General features: G+C 44.3%; 1 protein-coding gene across 1 annotated transcript in view; it reads right to left on the bottom strand.

Moving 5' to 3' along the window:
• LOC306820357 (protein kinase C alpha type-like) overlaps positions 1–20,932 on the bottom strand; it is a 134,740-nt gene that overhangs the window by 52,295 nt on the left and 61,513 nt on the right. Inside the window, exons 4-5 of the mRNA XM_079338176.1 lie at positions 13,388–13,499; positions 9,739–9,867 (exon numbers count right to left, since the gene is read on the bottom strand). Of these exons, the coding sequence (XP_079194302.1) occupies positions 9,739–9,867; positions 13,388–13,499 (241 nt within the window). The remainder of the gene's footprint in view (positions 1–9,738; positions 9,868–13,387; positions 13,500–20,932) is intronic.

Genomic DNA, 20,932 nt, shown 5'->3' with positions numbered 1-20,932 from the left:
CCGACCTCTGAGCCAAGCCGAACGCCCACCCAAACATTAAGTAAGTGATATTTGAGGATAGTTCCTTGGCTCTGATACAGCCAAGCTTTCTGAACTTTAACCTTTCTGACATCATCAGATATCAAACACTCACAACCTGGACCGTCACATTTGACTCTTTTTGTTGATGCTGAAGTTTGTCACAGCAGTTTTGAAGCTGTAGACTGAAATCCTGTTGGATGAGTATTGAAAACGTTGAAGTATTCGAGTTAGGCTGAAAAAAAAAAAACAAAAGCATCTGTGCCTTTCTTTCAGGCTGGGTAAAGCACAGGGGCTGTCTTACAGGCCGGTATTTATGCCTTTCAAAGAAGACACAGAGGCCAGGCAGGAAGGAATGAGAGCACACGCATGAAAGGAAGCATGCGTGCAACATGCGGAGAGGGAGAAGACACACAGCGCATACCAATGATGGGACGTCTGGGAGACTGAGATCACCAAGTCTCACAGCTCGGCTTCTCTTTGAGGTGAAAACCTCAATAAACAGGGACAGAGGGACACGGAGTGTTTGTGTGAGGCTTTATATGATAGACAGGAAGTACAAGATGGAGAGGAGGCCTCATGAGGTCAAAGGAAAAGTCACAAATCTTTTTTTAACTTTTTTAAATGGAGGTGCATCAATGACATTTTACGTTGGGAGACCTAAAAGACAAAAGCTGGGCGAGTGAGCGTGTGATTCAAAGGTCCGACTCTGCAGGAAATAATAAAGATTAAAGCAGGTTGATAATTAACAGATGTAAAACCACAACGAGCTTTTCAGGAGGAAGAGAGCGAGAGAGAGAGGCAGACTGTTTCATGTCGGCTAATTCATCCTTTCTGCAGCTGAAGAGAGTCGGCCAGGTTTTACTTCACGTGGTCATGTGACCTGCTGCGCTTTGAGTCTCAGTGCTGATCACCAATAGATGAGCTCTTTGTGTTTTCTCTCCGACGGTTCAGTGGGAAACTCGCCCACAGTCATTCCTTCATTCTGACGAGAGCTCACTAAATGTGTGACACACACACACACACACACATGAACACACACACACATACACACAGAGCGCCTTGTCTTCAGCTTACACCAGATGACCTGACCCCATCTCAAAAACCAGGTCGGCCATGTTTGTTTTTCACCTCCCTGTGCAAACACCGTCTCTGAACATCAAGCACACTGAAAGCGTTCTGCTCCGACGACTCCTCCGTGTTCCTCAGTGGAGGCCTCATATTAGAACTCAATGTAGCTGCCTGTATGTGAAATGTTTTTACTCCCTTCATCATAAACAGTGTTTTCTACGGAAGCCCTGAGCGGACATGCATGCATACACTGTCATGTGCAACGCTGTTTCCAAAAGAGACGGGGCGTTGTGTCAAATGTAACTTAAAAAAATTATTTGATTTTTCAAACCTGATTGTTACCGTAAATTCTGGACTATAAACCGCTACTTTTTTGTCACGTTTTGAACACTGCAGCCTTTACAAGGATGCGGCTTATTTATGGATTTCTCTTGGGGGACAATGAGCTTCTGCCGCAAAAACATTTGACCTCGTCACGTCGGAGCTTAATATCAGTCATTTTGCGCTTCATGCACGCACCCTCATCATGGAAAACACACAGAGAAATGCATATGATGCAGCTTTCAAGTTAACGGTGATCGACCTGGCTGTCAAAGAAGCTAACAGAGCTGCTGCACGTTAAGTTGACACTGACAGCGACAATGAAAAAGAGACTGAGGAAGTGAGTAATGAAGTCATTCTGAGGCAGTGAATGGACGGACTTTTTCTTGTGAAATGTATTATAGTAATCTTTTCCATCAGCCGTGTTACAGACACTGTTCGACCTGTCCTGCAGTCCAGACCTGTCCCCATGCAGTCCAGACCTGTCCTGCAGTCCAGACCTGACCCCATGCAGTCCAGACCTGTCCTGCAGTCCAGACCTGTCCCCATGCAGTCCAGACCTGTCCCCATGCAGTCCAGACCTGTCCCCATCATGAAGCCTGTAATAAGTCTCATGAGAGTCGGACGTGTCGGACAGACAAATCCTCCAATAAAAACACTGGACTTCCAAACTGACAGAAACTCTTCTCCACAGTTCACAAAGACTTAAAGTGTGGTTAAAGGAAAAAGGACATTTTCAAAGTGTTGCTGGCATCACTTCCCCACAGTTTAAACATGTGACATGTCGACACATTGTTTTAATGTTAATGTAAATCATTACATCCTGTTTTTGTTTACTGTTCTTTTTTTACGTTCAGGGTTTTATTTCTTCTTGTTCTCTTGAGATAGTGAGCCACGTTTCAGCTGCTCTCTGGACCACAAAGGTCAAAGGTCCCGGTCATAATGGACTTATCTCAGTGTCTTGATTAGCTGTGTGTTTATATGTCTCCAAAAAAAGGACACTTTTCTTGAGCTCTAGAAAAGAAACCCATCTTCAGTTGAGTGTGAAAGTCAGATCCCAACATGCCACGCTGCCATCGCCAGCTCTAATGAGTTCTCTTCCTGTTTGTTTGTGCTTCTGTAACTCTGGTAAACAAGTCAAGATCTCAAGAAAACAACCTGAAAAATAACTCATTACGAGGGGGAAGACTAATTAAAATGTGTCGACGCGTGTCCTCTCGGGGCTTCCGTACTTTTCGGAGAGATTAAAGTTTGACTGTGAGAAGACAGTTGGACCGTGGAGGAGCTGCAGAACATTAAACAGGAGAGCCGGCTGTCGCTGCCGTGGAAAAGTTCTGCTGTTTGCTCCCAATACAAGAGCTGTCAGCTGCTCCCTCTTCCCTCTGATTCATGGGGAAAATGTGCAGCAGGATTTTCAGTGAATTCTCTCGCTTGGCACGACGCTGTTGGCTCCTCTGCAGGGTGACTCAGACACTACAAAGACATGGAAATGATGCAGAGTGGAAGCTGCCACATGCAGATCACCGGGCAGTGACCATTAATTAGCAAAGAGCAGGCTGCATCCAAAACCCTTCACGAATTCTTGATGCAACCCAGACTCTGCTTCCAGCCAGTCAGAGAGATTCAAAAGGCAGGAAGTCACTTCTGATTGAATGATTCGTGGACATGAAGAGAAGACGAACGAACAGATCCTGAGTGTCGCTCTCTTGATCCAGGATTTGAAGATTTTAAAGCACAGGATTGAATAATTAGATAACGTGGGCGGAGTTTTGACGTGACGATAATGAAGCTGGTCGAAGAGGTCGGCTGAACGAGAAACAGAATTTCAGAAAAAGGAAAAATGACCCGCAACACGAAGCACAACAAAGAGGAATCGGATCATTTGAGGGCAAATATGAGGAATTTTTCCTACGACGTCATCAGCTGACAAAGGTGCAGGACGCCATGAGTGGAGCCGTCATGGTCGGCGACGTCCTGATCAAAATGTTCTCCCTCTGACTCCGTGATCCCGTCGCTCAGACTAACACGGAGACTCCTGTCCATGCGTCTTTTGTGTCTCATCAACAGTGAAACATCTGTTGAGATGCAGTATTTACTTTGAATTAAAACATCAGTGTTTGGCACCACGAGTCATGATGATGGCATCAGTATTTTGTCTGATCCAAATGTAATCTGGAGGCTAAATTAACATCGCTCTAGAGGTTCTACATACTCGAGCAATGACAACAATAAAAGGCTTTAATAGCGAGCAGCTATGAACAATGACGCTCTATTATTCTTTATTCCATCTGCAGTGTTAAACTCTTCCCTCTGCACATCTCTGTATGTAAGAGTTCAAGGCTGACGCTCGACTCTGCCGACGGCGAGCGCCTCGGAAATATCCACGAAAAAGAGCAAAGCTCAGGTGAAACCTGCAATATGAAAATGTTCTGCAGCAGCACAGGATCTCACACGCAGGCCTTCGACAGCCTCATGTTATAACACACGCGTTCCAGAGTCACGCAGAGGAGCTCTTTCCTAGAAGGCTGTTTGTTTAAGGAAGTTTCTGCAGACGGGAATAAACTGTTTAACTTCCACATTTAAAAGAAGAAGAGAAAGTGAGCATGAAAGATGATTTATGATGCAATTCAAGAGTCGAGCCAGTCGACATTTTCACAAACAGGAGTCAGGAGTCAGGAGTCAGCCATTTTTGTTGTAGTCCACCTACGAGCCGCTGTGACGTGTTTTCATCGCCTGTTCACGAGACGATGGAGATGCTGCCGTTTTTCATAACTTTGTGTTTTCAGTCACTCAAACGACTCGCCGTTTTGTCGTCGTGGACTTTGGCTTTAAAAAAAACCCTTAACATGATCACGCTCCCCTTCACGAGAAGCCTGTTAGGTCCTCTGTGAGGGTTTTATTTGAGTATTTAGGTTGTTCATTTTAGAGCCGCTTTCGATGCTTAAAGTGTTTCACGTGTTTGAGAGTTTAGAAAAAAAGCTTCTACGACCAGGAAACAAATAAACATGTCAGACTGCTGCCAACACTTTATGATTTTAGATACTTACAGGATGTAACCTGTGATGATCAAACCAACGGTGTTTGTGTCTCCCAGAATCAGAAGTCTTGGAGCAGCCTCTCTAAACGTGTTTCAGTCTTTGTACATTCTCCATGTGCTCAGTTAGGGATCATTTCAGTAAAACACCAGATTAAAGATGGCAGCTGAAGATGTCAGGAGTGTTTAAGGAGCTTTTTGTGCTGCTACGCCTGCGAAAGGTTTCACAAGTAAAAGCTGAATTTCCCGATCCACCCACATCTATATCCACTCTGAGCAGCAATCCATGGGACGTGACCTACACACACCTACACAGCACCTACATGTAACACATGCTGACTCCTACTGCAGCTTTATGTGCAACAAATAGCAGCGTTTGGACCACGAGTCAGGAACAAGAGTGGAACAAAGTTAAAGTAGGGATTAATAAGTGAGGACGGAAGGAGAGTCAGAGAGGACACGAGCATGCACGCTGGGATTCGATGAACAATAGGGTGTGATGCACAAACAGCAGACACAGAGGAGCTGTGTGTTAGCAGGGAATGAGAGACAGGGGGACAGGGGACATCCGTCCTTCAGCAGAGACGAACACAACTCGTTTTGTCTCCGTCAGCACCTCCCCATCACGTCTCCGTATCCCCCCCCCCCCCCCCCGACTGAAGCACGCTCACAACTCTTGTTTCTGGAAACTGCACAAATATCCCTTGTGTTTCAGAATGACTCATTGTTTTATTTCGCCATGTCATGACTAGAAGGTCTGTCTGTCCGTCTGTAATGCTGGAGTTAAAGTTTGGAGGCGGGAGCAGCGACGGGCTCCAAAGGACAGCTGATTCCCCCGGTAGACATCTCGTTTCCTGCTGAACATTTTGGCTTAAGTCAGTGAAGGAGAACAATCATTTCATTATGTATGATATGATAAAACATACAATACAATCTGCCTATAAACCACTCACACACCTTCTGTTCATATCGATCCACATTGATAACCACTGTATATATAGTTTTATGCTCCATACTTTAAGTCAATTGAGCTTGAACAGTGTATAGATTATTATTCCACCTGGTACTAGTTGCTTTATTTATATTCTATTTTATTTTACAGTCTAATCATCTCTTTACTTCTGTGCTGTGTTTTTGAGCAACCCGAACACACAGATTTTCCCCCTGGGATTAATAAAGTATTTCTGTTGCAGATGAGGTTTGATAAAGTGATAATGTTACATTAACTTGTCTTTTCTATATTCAGTACAAACACAGTATGAACAGGTACAGTAGAGACAGGAGACAGGGTGTGTTTTCTTACAGCAGCCAGCCTCCCATTACGAGGTTAATTTGTACCATCAACAGATACTCAGCCCGATGATCTACACACTATTTGTTGATAAAAAACATGAACAAGTACAGTGTCAGCACATACACGTACTAATAAAAGGATCAGTGTGTATAAATGACGTGAATGTTCCTCCTCCTGGCCTCCCTCTGCACCTCCTTCCTGCTGAACGCTGCACCGTCTAATCAGAGTTGAGCTTGGCTGTCTGCCAGCCACACACAGCAGCTAATGTAATCTGTGATGCAATCTGGCCTGAGTGGGTTGCAGGCTGGTTCAGCAATTCTATACGCACACCTACACACACACACACTAACACTAACACACACACAGACACACACACACGGGAGGAAGAAAACAAATGCAAATGATAACATGCAAGTTCAGTCTACACGGAGAATCGTGCAAATCCAACGGAGGAGCCTCAAGGCTGCATGTTTCCATTCAAACCTGTTACAGGTCATGATGGTGCTTTCTCTTCCCTTGAACACACACACACACACACACACACACACACACACCTTACACAATCACACACACTGCATGTGATCTTAAAGTGTGAAATATGCATAGGTTTTCACACATCATTATCGTGTGTTGACGGCGATCTGTTGCAGCCATGTTGGAGCAAAATTGAAAGCAATATTGGACTAAACAGGTAAAAATATAACAGTCAGATATTTTGTTCTCAGCATTAAAAACAGCTTTCAAAGCAAAATAATAGACAGAGGGCCTGATTCATAAAAAGATTATGTTGCTCCTGCGCTCGCTGAATGTGTGAAAATGAGTCAAAAAGACGCCGTCTCTTTAAGAAAACAAACACAAAGGGTTAAATACACCCTCAAACCGTGTCCCTGTGCCTCAGTGCTAAAACACATGCAAACAGTCACTGCGTGCAGAGTATAAAAATGACCGTCCGCTGAGAGTTGGTGGTAACTGCATCACGGCAGCTCGTCTGCAGGTTGTTCATGCACCTCTTCTCTCTGTTCATCTATTCGGCTCATAAAAGTGTAAAGTAGTAGTATGTGTTCTTGGATTTTCAGTAACATAGCTGACTATGTTGTGCAATAACCAGCGTAAAATATTCATGTATTTCTCTTGGACCTGAATTGGAGCTTATTGAAGCATTGGCTTACAGCACACGTGTAGAAACAGCAGCTGATGTGAGATGTGTGAATAAATGCCAGCGATGTGATGCAAACTGCTCTTGGCCACTTTTTCATTTTGTCAAAGTATCTCTCAGATGAAGAAAGCGTGGCGACCATTGCATTACTGTTTTTAATTTAACCAGACGTTTTATTAATCTGCAGACAGCGTGACAAACAAGTCAGAGACTAACTTAGAAAATGGACAAAAAAAGTGATCACACAAATCAGCAGATAGAGGGATCAAATCATGAGCCATGTTTAGTAAATGGACTGACGCTTGTCTAGCACTTATCTAGTCTTCTGACTTTTACCCAAGGACACTTTGACGTGTGGCTGTCGGAGCCTGGGATCGAACCCCTGACCTTCCGATTAAGGGATAACCACCTCTACCACTGAGCCACAGCTAGAGCACCTTCACACACCAACAGTTCTTTCCGTTTTATCTGGGGAAGCAGGCGAGAATAAAACACGTGCTTGTTTGTTTGATGATCCGTGCAGCCGCGGCCTCTTTATTACTCAGAGGACAAAATAAAACTGAATGAACTGCATAAAGAAAGACATGTGTTTGAGCAGATGACTGGCTTGTGAGAGCTTCATGCATTTTCAGAGGTAACAGCAGATGGAGAGGGGGGAATTCAAGGTCTCCGCCCAAAGTCTTAAATAAATATTTGTGCATTATTTGACCGACTCAATCTGTTCTGGAGTGAGCCAGTGTGTTTAATGTGTTTACTGTTCAGATCCTTGAACACACATAGCCAAAAGAAGACACATGCTAAGTTGAAGTGCTGGTTTCTCTGACAACAATGCAGCAGCCAGTATGTCCTCCTTCTAACTTTAGATTCTGCTCCTGAATGCTCTGGATTTGATTGGACCAGAGAAGGTAGGCGGGGCTTTGAAGGCCGTTTTTTTACGCCCCTGGGTTTGCCAGATATGAGAGCAGTTATCAGGTCAAAGCAACAGGTGCAGCAGGCAGTGGAACTGGGTTTACAGACTGATGCAGAGCTGGCTAAACACTGAAGCTACAGTGTCCACCACATGCAGAGCTGGCTAAACACTGAAGCTACAGTGTCCACCACATGCAGAGCTGGCTAAACACTGAAGCTACAGTGTCCACCACATGCTGACCTGTGTGAGCATCCTCTCTACAGAGGTTTTGAATTTAGACTGCAGTTCTCATTTTAAACACTAGGGGTCAGAGATACATACTGTTCCTTTAACATATTATTGAATTTATTACATCACCATTTCCCGAAAAAGTTAAGACATCAGGTAAAATGTGAATATTCAGATTGTTGTAATTTAGATCGTAGATTTGACATGACGTGCATCTTTATTTTTATTTTTTTTTGAGTTTCTCTTATTTTTAAACCACAAATTAAAAATGGCCGCTCCAAGAGTGAAACAGCAATGAAAACTTTCGGGACCTCGCCATGCATCACATTAGGAACCGTCTATAAATAGTATCTCATTAGAGGCTCTTTCTGCGCTCGGCAGGCACAGGCCAGGTGTTTCTTTGAAACAGGAGGCATCAGTAATTAAAGCGGCTGGAAGAGCCTGTAAAATGATCAAGCAGAACAGCCTCCTAATAAATAACGGTGATAGAGATGATTCAAAGCCCTGACCCTTGCTCACGACGCTCGCTGCTCAGATCCTGTCTTTAGTTTAATCCTGATGAGATACAAATTAATACGCCCTGCATGCTCGGCGCTTTGCAGAGACGACGCCAGTTCCATCAGGAACTCCCGCCAACACGCTACACGTCGTGACTGTTTAGAAAGAGAAACTGCTCCGGGGCCCACGCAGCAGACCACACACACACACACCGCTGCAGGAGCATAGATTTGGATTAGGATTACCTTCAGAGCGTGTCTTAACAGCAGATTGTTTCTTATCGCAGAATGTTAAGCAGGAGAGGCTCCAACGATCGATTTGTGCAAAGAGAGGGTCAAACCTTGGCTGCATGCTGATAAAAAAAGACTGATGGTTACAAGGCTGGCCGTGTTTGACTCACTGCATCTTAAGCAGGCTGAGTTGTGCAGGGTTAATGTCCAGCACGGTTTAATCCATGTTACTGATACAGTGAGATAGAAGGAGGATGTCTGTAACAGGATTCACCAGCAGAAGAAAAGGGCAAAGTGTTGATAGTGATCCTCCTGTTTCACAACCTCAACGAGCGAGCGGCGTCTGATATCACCTTCATCACATGTACAAATCAGAATCAGACGAGGTTGCTGCCAGAGAAGCTGACAGATACAAGGAAGGCCTCCTCGGTGTTTTTGGTGCAAAGAGGTCAAACTTAAAAAAAGTCAGACGCTGTAAAACAGAAAGCTTTAACTGAAGGGGGAGGTGGCTGATGTTCAGACTGATCAGTGATTGGCCGATCCTCTCAAATACAGCCTGTTCTGTGCTGATGTCAGATTCACAGAATTCACACACAGACATGTGAGCGCGTCAGCTGTGCAGATGTGAGGTGCACATCTGCACAGAAACACTGTGAACCTCAGCAGGACTCGTTCATCAGAGACATCAGTCCCTCTGTGTGTCACTGACTGTACACACACACACACACTTATAATCAGCCGCACTTCATTATTATTCCTGTAACATTCTTTGGTCATTGGGACACTTAGATGATAAAACCTCAACTTATGAGTGAGCGCATGAGGTATATATATACATGTTTTATTAATGTACATAGATAATCAATGGAAATTGATAAAAAAATAAAAATAAAAAATAAAACATTTTTAGCCACAAACACCGCTCACACAGGCCGGGAGAAAGAGAGAGAGCAGCAGCAGAGTGTTCATGAGGCCTACCTGTGACCTGCAGTTTATCCACTGTGACCTCACACTTGAGGTAGAGACGCCCCCTCCTCTCGGTGTGATCCGTTCCACACAGGCTGGGCACGTTCATCACACACTGATTATGGACGTTCATGTCGCAGGCTGCAGGGACGCACGGACAAAAGACACGAGGGGAGACAGAGATGACAAATTATTACAACTTCATCAACAACTAAACTGAATTCTTACACTTGGCATTTGAAACACTAAATGTGAATGTAGCAGCCTGTGTGTGTGTGTGTGTGTGTGTGTGTGTGTGTGTGTGTGTGTGTGTGTGTGTGTGTGTGTGTGTGTGTGTGAGTGGGGCTCAGTGCTTTTTCTTGTTTTAATCACAGCTGGCTGTGAAACAAATTCCCCCTCGGGATGAAAAACTTTACCTTGAACCTTGTGGACAAAAATCAGAACAGATTATTATTGAGTAAGTTTGTTTACAGCTCCTGTGAGGATCTTTTGCTTTGTGTTGAGTTTGGCGCCCCCTGTGGACAAAGCAGAAACCTTTGTGCGTACGTAGTTCTTTCTGACTATCGTGTTTCTAACAAGTCTCACTCACTGACAGTCTAAGTCATTTTGTAAGTTTGATGGTGAGACAACAAAAGAGTTCAGATGAAACAGCACCTGATGCAACGTCTATTCAGTGAACTGGAAACAGGTGAGTAACGTGATTGGATATAAAAGAGCAGAGAGGCTGTCTGAGGTAAAGATGGGCGAGGACTGTAACATGTCTCTGTAGTTTAAAAGTCTGCGCTGATAAACTGCTCAGGTGACTTAAACTTCACCATGCAAGTTGGAAAACCGTGTCTATACAAGATGTAGAAGGATCGCCGCCCTCTCAGGGTCAGAGGTCATTTCAAAAGGACTCAGGTGAAGTGAAAAACTGTCCTGACGTCCGACGGCTCAAAATGTGAGAAGTCCTGGACGCCGCGTCCTCCGGGCCGAGAGGAGAGCAACCATCATGACCATCATGCATGAGTGAACATGGTCAGACTCCTTTAATGCTGAACCATATGTTCCAGTTTAGGAACAACATATCCCACCACATAGACCACATGGCTCTACAATAAAGGAGTCCAGGTGATAAACTGGCCTTCCTGCAGTCCTGACCTGTCACCCTTTGAATCTGTGGAGCGTAAAGATAAGGGAGACCCTGAACTGCTGAAAACATGAATCATTCATCACATGCAGCAGAGCTGAAAACATGACCTTCTCCCAACTTGTCTGAGACGTGTTTCTGGCATTACAAAGGAAAAGTTCCAGAAACGATTTTCTGTAAAATGAAAATCGTTTTTGTGCTCTAAATGAAACATCTGTGCTGTGAAAATATAACATGAATCAAGCAGCAGAGGAGGATTGTGACCCTGTAGAAACCAGCTCTCTTAAAATGCTCCATTTTGGTGTATGTCTCTTTAAATGCAATAAGCCCCACCCCCTGAGTTTCCCCAATAGAAATCACTCCTCTGCAGCGAGAATTAAAATGGCCGACCCGCACAAAAGTGTTGCTCTAGACTGGAGGTGGAGTCCATGGGTGGAGAAACCAGGGGAGGGGATGTTTTTTTTCTTACCACAATCTAACCTGTGATGTCACAAATTTGAACATTTTTCTCTGTGTTGTAAAAATGATGCAGGCCACACACACAAAGGACTGGATGGCTTTATGTCACATTTTGTGGGTCTGTAGAAACTCAGGTAACCTAAAATAAATGCTCAAAAGAAGGGGAGGGGATTTTTCACATGTCCCCTTTAAAGGTCACATATTCTGCAAAATCCACTTCACTTCACTAAAATCTCCTCACAGGAGCTTTAATGAAACACCGCGATGTGTGCAGCCTGTTTTGGCTTCATATCTGAAGTCAGTAAGCACAGAGATTTATTTCACATATAGAAGGACATATTTCAATTTCATAGCCCAGATTATAAATGTTTGGCTCGATATGAAAGAATCCGAGCTGTGAGATAAAAAGCTTAGGACCCACATTCAGCCCTGTGATGTCACATTACATCATCACGCCACCAGGTTAGTAGGTGAATCGTCATTTAAACCGGCTCTGCTGCTCCGTGTTGTGCTGTGATTAGAGGTGCGGTCGATCTGCCAAAAGAATGTATCGCTCCTCGTCTCTATTTGTGCGCTGCCCGCAGCCATCAGCAGGCTCGACTGGTCAGCAGCAGGTGGGGGGGGATGATGTATTTAGGAGCTCATTAAGACACTCAGACTAATCCTTTATCATCACAAGATTAAAGGGAGGGAGAGTGAGGGAGGGATATTAATAACGATAGCGAGCCTATTCAGGGTGCGAACATACGTATAGCCGCAGAGCTAAAATAGACGATGTGCGATTTTAATGAGACGAAGTGAAGGAGGAGGGGGGACATGCACGAGGCTGTGATATCCAGTGAAGAGGAACAAAAGGCCTTTTCATCAGGAGAGAGGGATGCTTTAAAGTGGCGTCAGAACAGAGCGTAACGTGTGGAGGCACTTCTAGCAAACCATTATTTTCATATGCCTGCATACTCCTCGTTGACCTCTGTGACAGATCAGCACAGGATCCTTTGTGCAGGCATCCAGGCCAGAGCTGACTCGATACACCGAAGTGAAATGAAGAACTGATGAAGCGTTGAGTGTTTAAGCAGAGGTGACCTGAACTGACCTGTTTCAAAACCATCTTTTGAAAGTGGTTATGAAACAGAGTGAAGGTAATATTGTCTTTATGAGCTGGAAGCGCCGAAATAGATGCAGAAATAATCTCTTTCATGAAGACGTGAGAGGTGAAAAATGAAGGTGCAAACAGGGGAAGATGACGGAGTGTCGTTTGCTCTGATGTTGTAATTAAGAGAGTCTTCTCTGTGGATTTTTATCCCGGAGGAGTGGGCGTGCGGGGGGAGCTCTTCTGTAATTCTTCTAAACTGTCTCAAGTACAGACGCAACCAGGTGGAACATTTTTGATGCCCCGAGACGGCGAAGTGGAACCCCGCCTGGCGTTCTCTCGATGAGCCTCATAGAAAACATGGCCGCCAGCATAGAGACGGTTTACTTCTACAATGCTTATTTTAATGTCTGACATGGCTGACGCAGGGTAGGTGTCACATGGAGCGATACGCTGCATAGATTAGTGATGCTGAAAAAAAGCAATAACACATTTACTGTTAAAAACACTTTGTCCACAGGGGGCGCCAAAATCAACACAACCCAAAGTTCCTTGCAGGAGCTTTAATGTGTTGCATTTTTCCGACTATAAGATGTTTCCTTAGCACACTGACAATGTTGGTAAACTGATAAATGTACATGAGTGTTTTTTTAAAGTTAATCTGAAGCTTCTCTGCCTTCTGAGAGAACAGCTGCAGCTTTGAGGTCCAGTTAGATTTGATCTGTTAGCGTTTAAGACCGTCTTTTTGGACATGCCATTTTCTTGTCCGTAATTCTTGTCTGCTTGACGAAGATACCCATCAACCTGACTGACTTTGGAGACTCTAATCTCTGGGCGATCGTCTCGTCTCGCCCTCCTTCTGCAGCTGGGAGTGACAGCTGACCTCAGGAGTGGGTGCTTTTTATTCAGATGTGTTTAAATAAAGTCTTGCATTTATTACTTTAAATGTGATCAAAGTGTGAAGTAGCAGGAAGTCAACTCACAGTCACACTTCATGCCCTGGTGGATGAGGCCGTACAGCAGGGAGCCACAGTGGTCACAGAAGGTGGGGCTCCCGTAGGTGTGGATCTTAAACTTGTGCTTCGTTCGTGGATCCTGGAGGAATCAAAAGAGGAGAAAAGTCCGATTAAAGGTCTGAAACAATCACATGAGTGGAAAGGTTCAAAGACAAATGATGCACGTCGTCCCCCCACTCTCTCCTCAGCTGTCTTATCTAATACAGGTGGGAAAAAAAAGGTTACAAGGTCGACTGTTCCTAAAAAAACTAAACCTGCATTCATCCATTCTCTGACGCTCAGCGTTCACTGAGTGAAGACACGACTGCATCGCTCGGCGTCATGAATAAAGGTCACACAGGAGACACTTCAGGGCTGATTGTAATCAACTCTTTTCTGACACGATGTGAAGTGGGAGCCGATCAATCTGAAACAACCTTTTGTTGAAGTGTTGTTTTTGTGTTGTCTTTTCCAGGAAATGATGATGATTATGTTTTCACTCAACAGAAGTGAATTCAAGAGTAGCAAAGCAGGACGCACGGTTCAGAGGCCTGTTGTCGTAATTCGTCTTGAAAAGGTGTACTCAGAACCCCCCGCCCCCCCCCCGCATACACACACACACACAATGTAAAGATGTAAAGATTCTGTCTGGTGTAATGTCGACCTGTCCGCTGTGCAGTGAACGGTTTGTGTCATTAAAGCCCTGAGAAGCTTTTCATTCATCATTTGCCTGCTGCTCCGGCCGCTCACTGCCCGAGGCTCTGAACATCAATATTTGATGAGTCAAAGCGTGAAAAACATCAGGGTTTAAAGCAGAAAATTACTCTGCACGCGAGCGTGTGTAAGCCTGGGTAGAACAGAGTTTACATAATGTCCTCGTAAACAACACACGTTAACTGTTTCCCTCTGCAGCGTCACACTGCTTCCAACATGCAGGACCAAGTTCAGTTTATAGTTTTCACGCTGTGGCTCACACATTTGACATTTTATGGGAAACTATTTTGCATATTCATGCTCTGAGATTCATCGTGCAATCAAGACGTGGGGACGAACAATTAGAGAGGAAACAGGCGGGTTGGATGATGCATCGCAGCCAACATGGCCGGTGTGTGCACGACTTGAAGAGGAAGAGGAAAATCTGAAACAAAGACATTCGGATCAGAAAAACATGGATGTAGATTTTATTTTGTTTTCTCACATGCACACAACTGCTGAAAATGTCCCTGGTGAGCTGCATGTGTGAACATAAACTTCACACCGAGCCCCTCGGTAAGTCCTGTCCTGTCAGATGAGCAGATGTGTGAGTGTGGCTCAGGTGCTGCTTTCATCTCTTTTCTGCTTCTCTACTTGCAAGAATGTTCTTTACAACTCCTTCTGATGCTGTGACTCTGTCCAATCACACACAGCGCTGTCATCAAGACAAAAAGTCATCATAGCATCAGACTCTGTTGATTTGCTCTCCGCAGCATCCTGCACACATGAAGGGAAAAGGAGAGATGCATGTGGACAAGGCATCTGCTGCCTGCAGAGATGTTCCCAGTGCGGCAGTGAAAGTCTCCTGCTGTGACGTGGATTTGTGAACATGCAGCTCGGGAACATTTCCGAGCAATTTCCTGAGATTTTCCCAGAAATTGTTGAGTAGTGCACGTGTGAAAAAGGCTCAAAGGAGACCTTCCAGGAGTGCAGGAATCTTTGTTTGAGTTTTGGATAATGATTTATGACATTTCATGGACGGAGGGCGTTCAACAGGGGGGATGGAGACCCGTGTACAGTTTATGTTCTTAACACATCTAAGGTAGTCAGTGCTTTCTATCCTTTGATATCCACGACACAGTCTGACCTTGGTGTGTTTTGCCCTCTTTAGGTGTTCCGGCCAAAAGAGTCCCTGGGGAGCCGGAGCACCTAAAGAAGGTTCTGGGTGCATACATGCTCTGAGTGGGAGGGGTGTCTTTATTAAACTTAGCATATTTTATAGATTCACTGCTAAATTAATAAAGATCTATGTTGTTAGAAAAGTTTGTGGAAGTGTATTCACTGTTTCATGGTCCTGGAAACCTTTACTACCTGTGTTTGTGTTGGTGCAGCCCAATGAGGACCAGCTGGTATAAAAGCAGCCCACTCACTCTGCCAGGGGGAGGCTATGGAGAGGTGCTGCCAGGCATGTGTTTTTAAAATCACTTGTTTTTTTTGTTATTTTGTAAATAAATTTCACCTTGGTGCACATGAAGAAGCCTCAGCTCGACTTTGTCCTCTAGAAACGCAGTCTAGGCTATCCGTGACCTGACGAATGTCACAGCTTTAAAAAATATATATATTGAACCCAAAACTGCTTAAAGCAAATATATACTTTTTTTAAGGGTTTGGACTTCTGTTGTTGTTGCCATGGTATCAATACAGCTGTCCATATTTTACGGTTTTACTGGTATCAAATCAAATCTAAAATTCAGATATCCTAACCCAACACTGTTAACAATGTCAGCGCTGTATAATTTGTGGACTGGACTTGAATTGTAAACAGCAACAATAAGACTCTTCTTCTTCTTCTGGTCTTTATTTGCATTTGTCATTCCTAACCACCAGGCCTGTATTTGCATTGGCAGCTTCCTTCTCTCATTTATATATGCAGCCCTTTTTGTTTTTATCAAGGCGTCCATCACATCTGTTATATTTAGTCTGTGTCTCTTTCGGCCGTCTGCCGTCCAAAAACAGATAGTGTAGTATCAGAGTGAACAAACAGACTCGACCTTCAGTAAATACCTGCGGCTGTTAAGATGAGCCACAAGCTGTCAGACATGATCTGTTGAACAAGCAGAGCCAGTTATTAAACTAATTTCTTTCTTTTTGTTCACGGAGCAGTGGACAGTAAACCAATGTAAACAGACGCCATGACACATCATGATCACCTGTATGGAAACTGTTGCAAACTGAAGGCAGATGGAGCGAGGACCGCTGTGGGACTTACAGCGTGCGGCACGTTGTCCCTGTTTAATTCATTGTTTTGTTGTGAGCACTCGACCTGCAGCTCATGAAGCACTCTGCTGGAGAGAAATCTGAAGGATGACCACTTTTACCACGACCCCGTCCGAGTGCTTTCCTGCTCATTGTCAGATTGTTTCTGGCTGTAAATGCCTCTGTGACTCACGCTCTGTTTAAGTGCGTTTGCATTGAGAGACATGATCCTCTCTTTGTGTTTCTCTAGAAACAGGAAAAAGCTTCCTGCAGTGTTCAAAAAAAAAAAAAAAAAAAATCCTCAAGTGTCCAGTGAGTAATGGATAAAAAGAGCGTTACCTGGGAGAACTACATCATCAACGCGGGAAGCGGCGTGTCATATAACTCAGTGAGAGGGGACAGTGTGGAGCGGTGTGGCGCCACAGTCGGCCATGCTGTTTTAGATTTCAGTCAGGTCGACTCTGGACGCACGATGCAGCAGAGTCTCTCACGCTCCTCACGACAAGAAATCTATGCTTCTTCTGTCTGTCTTTGAGTCATTCATCCATGTCTACAAGCTTCAGCTAAGCTGCTTCTATTAAACTCAAAGGGACAGTAAATGATTTACTGCACTTAATAGTCAGTGAAACTATAGTTTGTGTCTGTGCTGTCTGTGCGCTGTGTCGGGTTAAACTGGCATCGACCAGAGCAATGCATCACAGTTTTCATCGGGGAGGACGATGCTAGCGCCGCTAACGTTAGCCACACTTGGCAAATCCAATTACATTGTTGAATCGCCAACAATTTTAATTAATTGTGCTTTATTTTTTTATTTTTATAATTTAGACTGTTTTCTGTTTTCTCAGCTTTAGACAAGTCAGTCAGCTGAATTGATATTTGTCCATAGGAACACCCCGACTTTAAGCTTTGTCAAATTTCATTTTAGTGTTACTACATATCAGTGTATTGATGCTGTGGTGATACAAACTGAAAGGACACTGGGAGAAGACTGGGAGGACACTGGTTTGCTATCGAATGGAAAACGTTGTAAATGAAAGGGTCATTGCAGAGGAATGGCAGGAACATGTCAAGGACATCGTTCTTAACTTGGCGTGCTCATGAGAGACGCCACAGGGCGTTTTCATGTGGACGGAGATGTTCATGACAGATTGAGTGGACGGGATTCTTTAAATCAAACAGAAGAGGATAACTTGTCCATTAATGTTGCTCAATCTGACGCCAGAGAGCCACCAGAGCAGTGACATCACCACAGGTGATGTTTGCTGGTAGCTCTCTCCCATCATGCATCAGGTGACTCAGTGGAACTAAATTAATCCAACTTTGACAGCAAGTGTAAAAACTCCTCTGGTACACGGAGCAGCTTAATAAGCCACTGTTCACACTTCACTGTGTACTCTGTTGATTTAGGCAGCGACATGCCAAAACGTTTTTCACATACACTGCATGTACTGTCCAATTAGCAGCCCAGACCAGGCTGTGCAGGCCAGCAGTCTGTTTGTTGGTTTAAGAGAGACATTATAAAGATAAGCGAGCAGCTGTGCCGGCTGCACTTACTCATGTCCACCCACACACAGATGATCCTGAAGGATTATCCTCGTTTCCCCTCCTTTGTTCTGCTCCGTCCGTCGACTCTGCAGCATGAATGAGAGACGGTGACTTACAGCCACATTGAGCTGCACATGGATCCTGTATTTTACCAAGCGTCACAGCAGCTTTTGATGAGTGAAACTTCATTCGGATAGCGTAAAAAAAACCCACTCAGGACAGAAGCAGACAAGGTGTCAGAGGTCAACCAGTGAAAACGTCCAACAACAGGTTGTGTCTGGAACGTCATGCAATTCCTTGCTCTTCCACTTTGACTTCATTTCTCAGCACCAGATGTTGCCTCTTGTGCTCGACCAGGTGTAGCTATCCAAACACAGTTAGCCACGGTTAGCAGGCGCTAACCTTGTGTCTGCTCATTCGTAAAGCAGGCTGTGATGTAAAGATTCACCAGGGCCTCGTGTAATTGAGTGTATCCTGAGCACACTTGGTTGTCTATTAACATCCTCCCTGTGAGCTGCGGGAGAGATGGGTTTACGTACCAGTGTGGCTTCTCTCCCATATTACCGTCTCATTGGGTCGAAATGGGAAATTTAAGACAGACTGGCCAATGAGAAGAGCAGGAGAGGGAGGGAATCACCAGAATGCAATAAAAACCCCAACAGGCCTAATGGTGAGAGGGCCATGATGGACAAATGAAGATGGACGGAGGTTACCCTGAGTTATGGACCAAGCAGGATTACAGGATTTTAAATTCTGTCTGAAAATGGAACAGAAACCTTTTACTTGTGGCTGGTGTTCTGTTAAGTCCAAGTTATCTCATCAAAAAACAACAATTAAATATGTTCTGTGCACAGTTTGTTCTGGCCCGAGGACACCAGTATGCTAAGTCTCCAGCTGTTGTGAAAAACTGAAAGTGGTAAAACAGTGAAATCTGGATGGAGAAACACACAGATGGACGAGACAATACAGACAAGATTAGAGAGATTACAAAAAGCCATCTAGCAATAAAAAAAAAATCCTTTTTTGTAAATTCTTGTTATCATGATTTTCAACTGAAGCACTTTAAAGGGACACTTCACCCGTTTACATGAAGCTGTGTATCATTAGAAACATGGTAGTAGTGTTGAATGGTCGTGAATCCAGCCCTCATTTTGCCCTGAGACAAGAAAAATATGTTTTTCTTTGCCTGGAAGTTTTCTTCATGTGATGCAAAAAGCGTCATATTGCATCACATGAAGAAAACTTCCAGGCAAAGAAAAACACATTTTTCTCGTCTCAGGGCAAAATGAGGGCTGGACTCACGACCATTCAACACTACTACCATGTTTCTAATGATACACAGCTTCATGGGTCACGGGTCAGCACCATGATGCATAGGCTGTCAAATGATTACAACTTGTTTGAAATTCCATCATGTCATCCTGTTGTCTTTGAGGCCTCCTCTAAAGCTTTCCATGCAAGCAGGTGGAAGGACAGAGCGTCAAATGTAAATCGTTTTATATAAATGTTGTTTTCTTGACAAATCGGTCCTGACTAGAAACATATTTTTGATTCTGCCGTGTAATCCCAGACAGACTCTGAAGCCACGGATCCAGACTGAGGAGCATCAAAAGCCCGGAGGCAGCCAGGAGAGACGGATGAAAACAGGAGCGCGGGGGGTGAGTACGGGGGATGGTGGCTAATTAGCCAGACTCCAGTCCAGCCTAATTAACAAACAGGGACGCCGTCCAGCCCCTGCTAATGAACACGCTGGCTGGCTGAAGCTGAGCAGGGGCTTCCCAGCAGAACAAGAGAGGTCACCCTGCTCCTGGCACAATGACTTGAAAGAGAGGGGGCGGAGCCAGATGATGTCGATGACGCTTTCAAGTGCAGAATCTAAGTGAGGAAAGCTGAGCGAGCACTGAGCAGCGTGCATCCACTCAGCCTTTGCTAACGTGAACACAGCTCTGCAGGATGAAGATGTCTGGTTTCGTATCATTTCAGTATGTGAGCAACGTCTGATAACAGCAGTCGAATGCACGTCTTTAAAATATTAAATGAATGTGAAGAGCGTCCTTACGATGCATATTTAAAGAGCTGAAAAAGCTTAGAAAGGTTGAACTGGCGAGCTTTGCCAGCACTATGTGGGCTGGGAAGCTACCACGCTAACGTAGTAGTGCATCACATTAACACCAGCAAACAAGAGATTTCTAAATTTACATAAAACACTGGAATTATTCAGATACTTTATGCAAACTTTCAGCGAGATCACACTTAGTGCTTCAATGTGTTACAACATCGTTTCTACTTGTGGTTGTTTATATTTGTTAAACTGGCTTAAATAGTCTTTATCAAACTGGTTTCCAGTTCACTCAGTGTTACTGCTTCCACTGGCTCCACTGGGATGAACTCTGCAGCTGAAACTTCAGCCCATTCTGATTCTGATATCTGGATGCTGCAGCACGGTGACAAGACATTAAAACATCTATAAAACACTTGATTATAACCGTGAGGAACAATGACCTCTTGTGATTATGTTAATAAGGCTTTTATACAGATTTATACCACATACAGTGTGTCATCTCACGCTGTTACACAACATGATACCGTAAAGAGCAAACTCCTTGGTCTCAATAAATCCTCCTCCAGCTGCGCTCTCGACGAGCATTTATTGCAGGACTTAAGTGGATTTCTATTTTCTTCTTCTTTTTAAGGCGTCGTTCATCATCGGGTGGGAAACGTTTCTATAAAACAATGACTGTTGCTTCTCCAGCATTTAGGAGTTTTATATCGCAGCATCACTTCCTGTGTAAAAAGCTCCTCGTTCGTTCGTCATAAAGCTGAAGTTGCTCTTCAGACAATGTTTGAGTTACATCCTAAATGTCAGGAATCTGTTAGCAAGAGTAGCAACTGACGCTGCGTTAGGTGAATAACAACACACCTCCATGTGTATGATGAGGGGCGGACTGGGGGCTCCACAGAAACGCTTTAGGTCCGCTTGTGTTGACATGTTGAAAGAGGAGTCCATGAATGAAGTGACTGAAGATGAATCACATGTGC

This window comes from Symphodus melops (genome assembly GCF_947650265.1).
Source record: "Symphodus melops genome assembly, chromosome: 2".
Lineage (NCBI taxonomy): Eukaryota > Metazoa > Chordata > Actinopteri > Labriformes > Labridae > Symphodus > Symphodus melops.
Note: the sequence above shows the minus strand (reverse complement) of the source record. Positions and strands in the feature narration are given on the sequence as shown.